Below are 13,298 nucleotides of genomic sequence, written 5' to 3'. Positions count from 1 at the left end.
TTACCTCTTAACAGGCGTTGTATTCAGTTGCCTCAGATTTAAGTGTATGGCATTTTTACTGAATATTTGAAACTGTTTTAGTTAATAGTATTAATTGCTCATAGACCAACTTTCAGCCACTGTTATAAAGTGCTTAATATATAATAAACCAAAAGTTTCTATAGACCTTTGGTTATAGTAAAATTAGGTCAAAAATGCCATGTTGCTTAAATATTACATATTTTGAGTAGGGCAAATGCTTAATAGTGCTGAAAAGGAATTTTTTCATATTATAGCTATGGAAACTGAAATGCAGAGGCTCAGAGTTTCAAGGTCACTCAGCCACAAGGAACAGAGCCAGAACTGGAGTTCAGCTCTCCTGGGTCCTCGTTCTCTGCTCTTTCTACCACACCAAACTGCCCTTTTTGCATAATTTCTATCTAATCAGAGGCACTTGGTCTAATGGCTGGTAGAGATGCATATTTATATTGCAAAGAGCATTGAAGCAAGGAATTTTACTCAATATGTTCTTTTGGAAAACCAAACATGCTTTATTTCATTTTTTTCACAATTTATTTAAACATCTCACATATACAAAATAGGTACAATTTAATTTTTCTGCTTGCCCAAGAAACAAAGCTTCTGTGGAACCATGGAAGAAGATGAAAATGAGACTGGCAAAGAACAAATGCTGAATCTGAAGAAGAGGACAACTTTGGGCAAATAATCTGCATACTTTTAATTGGGAATAAGATGGAAAATATGAATGCTAAATCAAATTTTTAAAAAAATACACCACACGATACAACTCAATACAGGAGTATTTCTTCTCAAATTCTTCTAGCACCATCAACATTCTTCAAGTATCTGAAATACTATTAATTAGCACCTTTGTATTATGAACAAAACAAAACAAGGACCTCAGTTCATCTCTGTCTAGGTCAGCACCTAACAATGTGGATCACACTCATGGGAAAGTGTTTTGAGGTAGTTTAAACCTTTGGAAGTTTGGGTTTTAAACTTCCCTCTGTGGAAGATATTCAAAAGCCACAAGTGGTGCAAATGTTCATGGTTTTTATTTTTCAATTTTTATTTTGGTTTTCTTACAAAGGTTGACATTTTCCATAACAGGTGTAAGAGTGTTGAAAAAAAATTCAAATTTTTGGGGGAGCGGGGGAAGGAGTTAATGAAATTGTATTGCACAATGCTCTGATCAATCCTTCTTTTTCTCTTTTGCCCACGATTTAAGCAAGTAGATGTGCAGAAGAAATGGAAGGATTCAGCTTTCAGTTAAAAAAGAAGAAGAAGAAATGGCAAAGAGAAAGTTTTTTCAAATTTCTTTCTTTTTTAATTTAGATTGAGTTCATTTATTTGAAACAGACTGGGCCAATGTCCACAAAGAATTCCTGGTCAGCACCACCGATGTCCAAAGGTGCAATATCAAGGAAGGGCAGGCGAGATGGCTTATTTGTTTTGTATTCAATGATTGTCTTTCCCCATTCATTTGTCTTTTTCTGTTTAAAGAGAAGAAAATAGATACACAAAGCATCACTATTTCTGAATCTGATAATATCTGAACCTTTGATTTAATAAGAACCACTGTTTGGCATGTGTCCTTCTGAAGATGTCTGTCCCAGATAAATAAGTTCATCTTTGAAATAACAGTATCAAGGGTGTCTTTAGTGGGAGGGGCTCCCTATCAGTCTAACAAAAAACAAACAAACAAACAAACCAAAAAAACCAACAACATTTCAACACACATTCCAAGTGACCTATCTCTACAAAGTCATTTTTAGGATTGTTGTGTGTATGTCCCTCTGTGTGTGTCTTTGGGAGCGGGACCTGGGTGGGTATGTAGTCTTGCTGTTAGTGAATTTTAATTTTTCTTATATTTATAGCATATTGTAGAAAAAGCATTAAAAGTTAAATGTAGGCCATACTAATAAGTAAAATAAAATACACATAACTATAAATTATAGTTTAGGCCACTGAAGTCTCAAGAAATTTTAAGTTCTGGGCACACATTACCATTTAAAAAACATGCTAAAGAAAAAACAATGCATGGACATAGTATACATTTCAGCATTTCAGAAGGCACTATCTGATAAGAATACTCTGAATTTATCATCTGAATTTAAATACGAAATTAATACGTATAAATAAATAAATATAAAATACATACAAAAACTGAATTTACTTATGAAATAAGTTAGTTCTCTCATTCTTCTGTTCTTTTAACCCCCCTTTAGACCCCCCCCTTGGGGGCAGTCTAAGTTAGAACCCCCCCCATCCCACTTCCCAAAGCTATTCCCATATTTCACTATTACTTACAGAGCAGCCATCTACAAGAACAGTGTAAGTGAACCTGCTGTTGCCCTCAGCAACAAGTTCAACATCATTAGAGCCCTGTAGAATGACAGCCTTTTTCAGGTTGCCAGTCTCCTCATCCATGTATGCAATGCTGTTCTTGCAGTGGTAGGTGATGTTCTGAGAGGCATAGTTGGCCAGCAGGCGCATGAAGGCAAGTTGGGTAGCCATTTCCTTGGAAGTCACTCCTTCTACATTATATTCAAACTACAGAAAATAAGATGAAATTCCAGTTAAGTGGAGAAGGACTCAGATACTAAGAGTCAAACATAAAAAAAAAAAAAAAAGAAAAAAAAAGATCTCAGGAAGAGTGGACTCAGATCCAAGCTTAGGAAAAGGGTACTTTTAAAGAAAACTTAATTCACTTGTCTTTGAAGTATCAGTTACCTAGATGAACATAAGACCTACTAGACTGAGGCAAGGTCATCTAAAAAAGTTATCTGTTTCAATTAATCCTTTTTGCATATGCTTCTTCTCTAGAATAAGAGAATGAGGAGGTAGAGATTCTGACATTTTTCTTTTTCTGTAATTTTGTAATTTATGGAATTCCAGTAGGCATTCAGTAAAGTTGGTGAAAAGGTTTGATTAAAAATTCAGAAAAGCTGCTCACATTCTGAAAATGCATATGTATGAGTGTGGCATATAGCTGGCCAGTGCTCCTTCACGCTAAATGACATTAGTCAGTTTTTTCAATGATTACCAATTAAGTCAAATTTGAATAATAACTTTGAATTACATGGATGTGTCCAATCAATCCATCTTCGAATGTGCAATTTAGGACAAAATTGGAACCCAGGAAAGGAACAGGTCTTTTTTTAATAAGCCCATTTTTGTCAGAGATTAAAATGCAGATAATTAACAAACAGTCCTACCAAAATATTATTTAGCAGAAGGAGAGGTGTTTGTGGGATTCCTCACCTGGCTGCCAGCATTGATAGTTTCTCCTAGCCAGACGTGTTTCTTGTCCTTGGAGCTCCTATACCAGTTCTTGGCTGGGATGTTTTCAGGTTGGGCCCGGATACAGGTTTCGCCAGTAGAGAAATCACAGTATACTTTGATAGCATCCATAGTGCATCCTTGGTTAGGGTCAATCCAGTAGTAACCTTTTAAGAAAATAACATTCAGATCATGAAACTTCTCATTGAGCAGAACACAGATTCTAATAATAACTAATGAAAGATACTGACTCTCATAAGTAACATTTTTGATTGTCTACCCCACATTTAAGAGGAAGAGGGTGGCTATTTTTAAGATTAGACAGTTCCTTCCCTCCCCTCCTCCATGAAAAATCAAATCAGGGTACTTATTACTATGAAAAGTGCAAAAATACATTTTAAGGGAAATGAGGTTGGGTGCTGGTTGGGAGAAGATGATGCTTCATTAATTGGGTGTGATTTCACATAATGTAATCTTTACCCAAATGCATTTTCACTCTAAATGTCAATGGAAACTAATTTTGAAAAGCTCAACTTGTGAGAAGGGTCAGTCTGGTCTGGACATCTTGACCTACCACTGCTCCACTCTGGGTGGCTGAGTCTCAAGTCACGGCATGTGCGAGCTGGGTTCTTTCTAGAGCCTTCAGGAGTAAGAAGGGTCTCAATCTGGTTGTTGAGAGACTTCAGAGTAGCATCAACTTCATAGTCCTTGGGTCTGAGAGAAGGTGCTGAGCGAGGCTGGTCAGCCCTGTAGAAGTCTCCATCGTAACCAAAGTCATAACCACCACCGCTTACGCCTGGAGGTCCAGGAGGGCCAGGGGGACCAGGGGGGCCCTGCAAAGGTGAAAGTGAGATAGGAGAGGCTTTATATTTTGTTACAGTGAGAGACATCCATGGCAGCAGATTTTCAGTTGAGCTTCACATGGAAGCATGTTCTAATCAGTAAAAAATAATCAAGTTCACATAAATAAATAACGAGCCCCCAGGCACACTTGCAGGGATGGACTTAACAAGCCCATTGCATATAGACAATTTCCAGATATTTTAGAGGATATATTGAAATGGGGCTAACTTTAATGGGTTGTCAAAGTTGTCTTGGTTTAGTCTGAAGAAAACATTCCTTAGGTCCGTGATCTTCTTTATTATTTCCCCAAATCATACTTACAGCAGGGCCTTGGTGACCCTGAGGGCCTCGAATGCCAGCAGGTCCAACTGTACCAGGATGTCCAGTGCGACCATCTTTTCCAGCAGGGCCAGAAGGACCAGCAGGGCCCTAAGGAAGACAGACACCAGGTGCATGTGAGCTGGTGAATCCCACCAAGGGAGCAGCAGCCTGGGGCTCACTGCTTGCTTTAGCCTCTATTTCAGAGATGAACTGTCTTCTCTTGAGTCCACCTACCCTAGGACCAGCAGGACCCACGGAGCCAGGAGCACCTTGATCACCATGGTGACCCTTTAAAGACAGAAGAGGAAAATCACACTTTCAGAGCACATGTCAAGAGACATATTTTTTTTTTCCAAATTGAATGGGAAACTTTAGTTTAAATGGACTCCGGATTGAGAAAATTGAAAATGTAAAGTGGGGCTCTTTTCTCCCATTATGTCTATTATATTCAATTTTTTTTCACAACCTATTTCAGCAGTGCAATATTAGTCATTCCTCTAATTATGTTTATTTTAAGTGGGGTTGAAGGACATTGTTACCAGGAGATTTTAATGTATGTATATTTCTATCTCCCTTAATCCTCACCTTTCATGTTGGTATGAAATAGCATTACCTCCAAGAGTGAGATGGAGTTAGCCAGAGAATGGGAAATGGATATTATATAGGCTATACTGGAACAATAGCAGTGAAAATATGAAAATCCTTCTGAGCTGAAGGCCTTCAGGATCAGTTTATGTGCGAGATGGCTACAGTTTACTTACAGCGATACCAGGCAGACCTTGCAATCCATTGTGTCCCTTTAAGCCAGGAAGACCTCTGGGCCCCTTTTCACCGGGCTCTCCCTTATCACCACGAATGCCTTGTGGGCCCTATAAAGAAACAGAAGGATGGATAAGACTTACCATTTTAAAAAAACGGCACTCACTTCACCACAAATACTGCTTAATTCGTTTACAAAGGTAACTCAGGACATGTAATGGTTTAGCTAGGCTCTCACCTCTGCTGGTAATCTGCTTTAGTTGAGCTATCTGTAAAGTGGCTAGATCCTTGTAATTGTTTAATACAAACAAGCATAAGAGATTTAAAATAGCTCAAGTTATTTGTATCAATTCTCAGCATGAACTGAAAATTTTTAAAAATATTAAGTCTAGCTGATATATTGTTTATTTTCTTAACAGATGTTTTGGACTGATTCTCTCTAAATGTTAGCGTTGCAAAGAAATCTTCAGCATGTACATACACTAGGACCTCTTGGGCCAACAGCACCAGCAGGACCAACAGGACCAGAAGGACCCTGTGAAATGAAAAAGAAAAACACAACTTAGCTAGGCCCAAGATACCCCTCCCCACTCCTCCACCATCCCCAAGTGTGGGGAAGTCAGAAGTGAAGCCCACGAGAATGCTGCACTGAGGGACTGGTATTCACAAACTTACAGTTTCACCACGGTTTCCATGTTTGCCAGCAGGACCCACGGGGCCATGAGGACCAGGTGCACCTGCAGCACCAACGGGACCAATATTGCCAGGGTAACCGCGCTCTCCCTACCAAAGGCAAAATGAAACTTAGCATCAATCTGGGTTGCATTTTAATCACTTTTGAATTAGAGAAAGATGAAAAGTGTACTGACCTTGTGTCCGGGTTGACCATCGCGACCCGGGGGACCATCGTTCCCAGGGTTGCCCTGTGAAGACACCACACAAATTAAGGCTGTTGGTGAGGCTCTGCTGCCTACCAGCCCCTATGTTGTGGCTACTCTGTCTTCATCACTTCCAGTGCTCAGTAACGAACCCTCTTTCAGACTGTTAAAACTAGGGATAAAAACCTGCCAACCTAGATATTTTTTAGAGATGTTTTAAATACTTGGGCCCAATTTTGCAGTGTGCTATTGAAAAGCCCATTCTTTGGCCTAAGCAATTTTCATATTTTCAGTACTAGGTGTAGATACTATGGAGAAGCTGACCATCTTGTTCAGAAATTTGGAAGAAGAGAACCTCAGCTCAGGACATAAAGTTTCACACAATGAAATCCTGCTCAGTTTTATTTTACAAACCAAGTGTTGGACTCACATCACGACCAGCTTCACCAGGAGCACCGTTGACTCCAGGACTACCCACAGCACCAGGAGGACCACGGGCCCCAGGAGGGCCGGCAATGCCAAGAGGACCAGGTTCACCCTAAACAGGCAGAGAAGATAAAATGACATTCCCCTTATTCGATGGAATGCTAACCTTCCCCTCCAAAACAACCCTACTCAGGAGATTCTAGTTTGAAGGAAGAAGGTAAATTGAATGTGAATGGGTCACACAATGGTAAGAAGTATCATTAGTATCATCCCTGCCCTCCTTCTCCACATGTAGATGGCCAGCTTTATGTAATCACGGGATGTTGCTCTGTAAAAAGTGAGCCTCGTGTCATTCAGTATCCCAAATGAAATGAATTCAAAAAGTTGATATAGTTTATGGAGATGAGATGGTTTCTAGTTGTTGTCACGTATAAGGTTTAATGGAATGATTCAGAACTTCCAGAGTTTCATTCTTCCTACAGGATAAATGATGCCAGCATTTCATATTGCAGAGGAGTAAATGCAATTAGAGATTGTATCATTCCTAAGTGCGTGGAAAGAACAAAAATCATTCTGCATAATTTTAAGCTGTGTCTTTATAGTGTGTGTCTAAGTAAGGTGGTATTAAAGCTTCTTAGATAAGTGACATGTGATCTGTATAAAGAAAATGCCATGAATAAAAATCTTAAGTGAAGTTATTCAGTGATCAATCTGTCACATTTGAAGTGGCAGCTTTTAAAATCTTTTCTTATGTTAATGGAGTCAGAATACTGTCAAGCACTCACCACAGCACCAGCAACACCTGGTAGACCACGTTCACCTCTCGAGCCAGGGAGACCCAGAATACCAGGGGCACCAAGAAGACCCTGAGGACCTGGAGTGCCAGGAGGTCCCTAAATAGAGAAAAAATACTGAGTATTATGGGTAAGACCCTAGGTGATAACACAGGTTGGCTTGAAGATTGTGAGAATAAACTGTCTTCAGCTTAGAAAAAGGCTAATGACCTCCTATTACTAGGACATATCCTTGGATATCTTTTCTCTAGTGATGATGGTGAGTTTACATCTTGGCATGAATACTTTTGTATCTGATTCATCCTTGAGACCAATGGCACAACATTTAAAAATATGTGGTTGAGATTTATAAAGACACTTGGGGTGGTGAAATAGAGTTTTTATAGCCTCTAGGCAGGGAAACAAATAAAAAAATTTAAATTGTTATGGATACATAATAGTTGTACATAGTAGGAGGGGTTCCTCAAAAAACTAAAAATAGAACTACCATAAGATCCAGCAATCACACTGCTGGGTATATACACAAAGGAAAGGAAATCAGGCTGGGTGGGGTGGCTCACATGTGTAATCCCAGCACTTTAGGAGGTCAAGGTGGGTGGATCACCTGAGGTCAGGAGATCGAGACCAGCCTGACCAATATGGTGAAACCCCGTCTTTACTAAAAATACAAAAATTAGCTAGGCATGATGGTGTGTGCCTGTAGTCCCAGCTACTTGGGAGGCTGAGACAAGAGAATTACTTGAATTGGGGAGGCGGAAGTTGCAGTGAGCTGAGATCGTGCCACTGCACTCCAGCCTGGGCAACAGAGGGGAACTCCATCCCAAAACAAAAAAACAAAAACAAAAACAAAAAGGAAATCAGTAAAATCAGTATATCAAAAGGAAGCAAATTTTGACTTTGGCCTCTAAGGTCTAATAGGGGCATCTTTCAGAGTAGCACTAATATTGGACAGTGTATGTTTAAGAAATTGGTAGCCTACTGAGATTGATTAATATGTAGTAGGATGGCCACAGCAATGAGACTCTGTTCTAATCCTGGTACCAGTAAGGTGCCTTCAATAGCTTAAAGGGCTGTGTGATAAAACTGAGTTCCCTCATTTATTGTCTTCCCAATTTTGTGCTTTCTGAGCATCTTGGAAGCCACAGCCCCTCAGTGTGTGCTGGACAGATTTCCTGGCTCAACTGAGCTCTACTTGAGAGCCTGCAATACTCATCAACAAATAGATGCCACTTGAAGATTTGTGTAGGGGCTTTATTTTAATTCAGCATAAGGTATTAAGAAAGAGGAGTTGGAAATCACTTACAGCAGTACCAGCCTCTCCAGAGGGACCCTTCTCACCAGCGAAGCCAGGGGGACCAACTGCACCTACTTCTCCAGTTCGGCCAACTGGACCTTGGTCACCACGAGGACCACGAAGCCCTTCTTTCCCAGCAGGACCAGGGGGACCAGGAGGGCCAGAAATACCCTATGAGCAAATGTACAAGGTCATTTCCTTTCTGTTAATCACCAAGGGCCTGGAAGAGAGCAGCAAAGATTCTAGATCTTAAGATGCAAATGATGTGATACAATAAAATAATACCCTGGCCATTTGGGGGAAATATTTACAGTTTTTAACCTTCTTTCTTGCAGAAAGAAGCAACTCCTGTCTTCCTTTATGAGGCTGTAACCAACCAAATAATGGAGGAGAGACTATGGCAAATTTCTATGAGGAAAAACAATGTCATGCCACTGGTACCCTGGCATATTGGAATCAGAACTATGTAGAATGATAGGAGTTAATGATAAATGAATGGGACTCTGAGTTTCGAAGGACTTTGCCTTTTCTTTTTTCTTCTTTTTTTTTTTTTTAAAGAAAGCCAATATACGCGTTTTGTTCATAATTGAGGAATCCCACACACTTCTCAACTAGGTTTAATTAAATGCCTACAGGGAATGAAGATTTTTCTGTTATGAACCTATAAAAGGATTCCAAGAAATCAACATCTTTGCTACTTTTTTTCCCCGAAACCTTAACCAGAAGACTTAATCCTTGGTAATTAATTAAATTTTCTTGAGTCCTGACAGGAGAGTCTGAATCAGAATTAAATTAGAGGCCAAACCACCTTTAAATTCAGGAACAATTATACCTTAACAATGGAGGCAGAATGTTAGCCATAAAGGATAATTAGATATAGAAATATCTGATATGTGGCTAAAACTGTTCTTTTTTTTTTTTTTTTTTTTCAAAAAGACCATGCCCCTGAAAGGGGACTGGTGTTCACATGAATAAAAGCCTCTTAAACTGATATTATAAAATATAACTTGTGATGAAATACCTTAATGGTTCAGAAAAGCTGATTTCAGACCAGGAGAGTAATAGCGAATATTAGTGATGTGTTTTCATGAAGAGTTTCTTACCAGTTTCCTATCAGAAGCCAGGCCTTTTGGCTAGAGTAAATGAAGACACGTTTGTAGTGATTTACTTACAGAGGGTCCTGGGGGACCAGTCCGTCCAGCAGCACCAGGGAAACCAGTCATACCCTAAGAGCCAAGCACATTAGAATTCCACAGTCAACATCAACTCCAAGAATTTGGGTAAGATGGGAATTTCTTTTTTTTGGAAAATCAGTACATGTGACCAGGGATAGACCAAGGAGTAGGAGGTAGGCAGCTTTATATAGGGCATTATTTAGCCAGGACCCTGAAGGCCCTCCTTCCCCACACATCTTCCTTACCAGCATACCACCAGTTGCAATGCCCATATTTTGTGTTAAGGTTTGGATGGTCCTTTCTGAAATGCTGACATATTATCTTATGGTTGTAAAGGTATGAAGATAAGACACTATGTCATTATTACACATTAATGTGTATACATTAATAACTATCTTTACCACCTGGCTGAGTGGTAAGGAAATGGACACTTAATAGGTAATGGTGTTCACGGACAAAAGAATAACAAATGACCTAGATAATTCAGCATTGTCCAGTGAGAGAAGAAGTCAGTAAAGTTCATTTTTGGGGAGCTCTGGGTCTCTAGAGAATTGTTGTGATAGCATTGCCTGCAAAGGGGAAGGACGTGGTCAGGCAGAAGAAGGGGCGTATTAATAAACAGATGAAAGACGCCAAAGGAATATTTCTTCCGACTTTACAATTAAACTGCCTAGGGCCCACCTTGGTTATTACCTCAAGTGAGCTGATAGCAACATACACTGAGTTCCAGCTGAGTTCAAGTTAACATCAATATCAGAATTGCTCTGAATAGAATGAACTTGAATCTCAAAAGTTTCCTCATGGTAGTCCAAATTTACCAAAAATTTCAAAACTTTCAAGTGTCCTTAATAGATTCTGAAGAAAGAAAAGCGGCGAGAGTCCATTGTAAATACTCACAGGGGGGCCTCCATCACCACGACTTCCAGCAGGACCAGGGGGACCATTTGGACCCTAAATGCAAACAAAAAGATGGAGTCAAATCACAAACAAACCCTTATAAATGCTACTCTTTTCTTCAAGGGGATCATTCCCGCATCTCTTAGAAGAAAATGTAGAAATAAAAAATGACTATCTGTGTCAGAATGTTCTTCAATATTACCACCCTTATGAGGTTATCAGAGAATTAAGATAAAACAATATTTATGAAACTTTTATACATTGTAAAGCAGTGTGCAAATGTTAATCCTTCCATTATTTTCCATCTTCTATCTGGTATATTCCCTGTTGCACAGCAGGCACTTGACGGATATATATTTAATTGGAAGATCTAATGGGTAGCTGCTGTGTGGACCACCAGTGAATTCAACTTACAGCTGGGCCAGCAGCTCCAACGGGGCCTGTGGGACCAACAACACCGTTTTCACCCTTAGGCCCTTTGGCTCCTCTTTCTCCTTTAGCACCAGGTTGACCAGCAGCACCCTGTTGGAAATAAACAGTTACAGCTCTGGTATTCCGACCCACTCTACTCCCCAACTTAGGGTGTTTTCAGATTAATCTTCGTTATGTGATACTCACAGCAGGACCAGCAAATCCATTGGGGCCAGCAGGACCGACCTCACCACGTTCACCCTAGGTGGGAGAAGGGATTTAAAAATGTGTTATCAATCCTAGGTTCATCAATGTCTAAACATTGTGAGGTGTGAGTATACAAAATGACCCAGGTTCTTACTTACAGGGCTTCCCCGAGGACCAGCAGGACCAGCAGGACCAGCAGCCCCAGCTTCGCCCTATGATGGGACCAAAGATGAATCTGTTAATGTGCCTGACATAGATGCTCAAAGAACTGGGAGGGAGAGAGAACAGTGGTGGACAGACAGAGTCTGTAGTTGCCTTGGAAGAGTTAACTGACGCACATCTCACAGAGTAAAATGAAGTGGATTTTTACTTAATGCTATTTTCATTTTGGGGGTTAAGTGGTATGGGTTATACACTTGAGAAAACACTATAAATCAGTGCCTACAATACCAGGAGGAGGACATTTTAATTTTTAGATGGACACAGGGCTGATCTATTTGTGGCAATCTTTGCAATACAATAAATAAGATCTATTTTAAGTGGAGAGTTCAATGTGAAATGGGCACACTAAGTATTTTATTGATTTTTTTGGTAATAATTGAAGGCTTTGAGAAGCCTCAGTGCATTAGGATATTGTTAATGCGCAACATGGAGAGACTTTAAAACAAATGCTAGGGATTAGAGTATAGATCAGATAGCTGGCACATCTATAGGAAGGGAAAAGTAATTTTAAACACACAACATTTGTTTCCTGCTGCTCTATCACAATAGCTAGGTTTTTAAATAAGTAGGCTTTATACCAAGCCATAAAAATGAATTGCTGGGGCTCTTTGGGAGTAGGGAAGGCGGGAAATTTTAGATATTGCTGTTGGCTTAGTGAAAATGCATGCTTACCCGGTCACCTGTGGCTCCAGCAGGACCAGGGGCACCCACAGCACCAGGAGCACCCTAGTACCAAAAAGGAAACATGTCTTATTAATAACACCCCGTATCATCAAAAGTGAACCTTGTCATTCTTTTTTTCTGTGCTTATACAGTGACTGAACACTTTCACTGCACTCTGGTTGGATATCTAGAAGGCCTCTGATGTATTTTGGTTCTAATTAACAAGACTATTAGAAGCCACTCTCAGAAGGAGGGTACTCCAGTAATAAAGGTTATGGAAATGTGTAAGTCAATAGCAGGTCAGAAATTTGGGAGATCTGAACTTTCCGCTATTGTAAAATTCCCTGGAGAGCAGCAAATGAGTAGCCTTGTTTGAAACTGTTAGAACTATGTGATTCAAAAGAAAGACTATTACAGATGTGCTACAGTCAGTTTTCAGCTCTGAAGGAGAGGTGAATAAAGGAATCCAGGCTGACTGTGGCCTGGAAGACCCATAAGGCTGACATACGAGATAAGGTAATTAGACTGTCATGGGATTATCTTTGGCATCTTCATGGCATTAACAGCTAATCTTTGGGGCTGCTCTTTGGGTGATAAATTTCTAGGGAGTAGGTTTGAATAACTATAGAATCTTGTTAGAGGTTCCGGCTTCCTAAAGCATAGGAGACTTATTTATTTATTTATTTTAATCTCTGTTATCACTTGAAACAATCATTTAATATTCTATTAAACCTAAAGCTTTTGGTCTATAGTTTGTAGTTGGTATCGTTGACACTAGGGAAGTTAGAAATTTCAGGATATTATTTTCAAAGAGGTTAAATCCCATTTAATTTTTCCTTTGGAACGTGTAAAATGATATTATTAGTCATAGACCCAGGAGAGAAAGGAATGTTATTTTATTAAACTTGATAAATAAAGTGTGTGTAGTTCTAATTTGGAAAACTTCTCAATTCAAACATCAAAAAAAATCTAAGTACGAAGAAACATACAAACAAAATTCTACTCACACGAGCACCATCTCTGCCAGGGTTACCAATTTCACCTCTGAGACCAGGTTCACCCTGAAAGTATAAAGCAAGAGCAACTTTTTGTTTTCTGACCAAAATTTTGAATCAAAATTAATATG

General features: G+C 39.6%; 1 protein-coding gene across 1 annotated transcript in view; it reads right to left on the bottom strand.

Moving 5' to 3' along the window:
* Positions 1 to 1,036: 1,036 nt before the first annotated feature.
* COL1A2 (collagen type I alpha 2 chain) overlaps positions 1,037 to 13,298 on the bottom strand; it is a 36,156-nt gene continuing 23,894 nt past the window's right edge. Inside the window, exons 32-51 of the mRNA XM_063606253.1 lie at positions 13,180 to 13,233; positions 12,182 to 12,235; positions 11,446 to 11,499; positions 11,288 to 11,341; positions 11,084 to 11,191; positions 10,670 to 10,723; positions 9,770 to 9,823; positions 8,607 to 8,768; positions 7,295 to 7,402; positions 6,514 to 6,621; positions 6,075 to 6,128; positions 5,881 to 5,988; positions 5,687 to 5,740; positions 5,208 to 5,315; positions 4,681 to 4,734; positions 4,447 to 4,554; positions 3,857 to 4,115; positions 3,265 to 3,449; positions 2,311 to 2,553; positions 1,037 to 1,493 (exon numbers count right to left, since the gene is read on the bottom strand). Coding sequence (XP_063462323.1) covers positions 1,347 to 1,493; positions 2,311 to 2,553; positions 3,265 to 3,449; positions 3,857 to 4,115; positions 4,447 to 4,554; positions 4,681 to 4,734; positions 5,208 to 5,315; positions 5,687 to 5,740; positions 5,881 to 5,988; positions 6,075 to 6,128; positions 6,514 to 6,621; positions 7,295 to 7,402; positions 8,607 to 8,768; positions 9,770 to 9,823; positions 10,670 to 10,723; positions 11,084 to 11,191; positions 11,288 to 11,341; positions 11,446 to 11,499; positions 12,182 to 12,235; positions 13,180 to 13,233 — 2,130 coding nt within the window. The 3' untranslated portion in view covers positions 1,037 to 1,346. The remainder of the gene's footprint in view (positions 1,494 to 2,310; positions 2,554 to 3,264; positions 3,450 to 3,856; positions 4,116 to 4,446; positions 4,555 to 4,680; positions 4,735 to 5,207; positions 5,316 to 5,686; positions 5,741 to 5,880; positions 5,989 to 6,074; positions 6,129 to 6,513; positions 6,622 to 7,294; positions 7,403 to 8,606; positions 8,769 to 9,769; positions 9,824 to 10,669; positions 10,724 to 11,083; positions 11,192 to 11,287; positions 11,342 to 11,445; positions 11,500 to 12,181; positions 12,236 to 13,179; positions 13,234 to 13,298) is intronic.

Source organism: Pan paniscus, chromosome 6 (assembly GCF_029289425.2).
Source record: "Pan paniscus chromosome 6, NHGRI_mPanPan1-v2.0_pri, whole genome shotgun sequence".
Taxonomy (NCBI): Eukaryota; Metazoa; Chordata; class Mammalia; order Primates; family Hominidae; genus Pan; species Pan paniscus.
The sequence above is the reverse complement of the archived record's forward strand: the minus strand, read 5'-3'. Positions and strand labels throughout refer to the sequence as shown.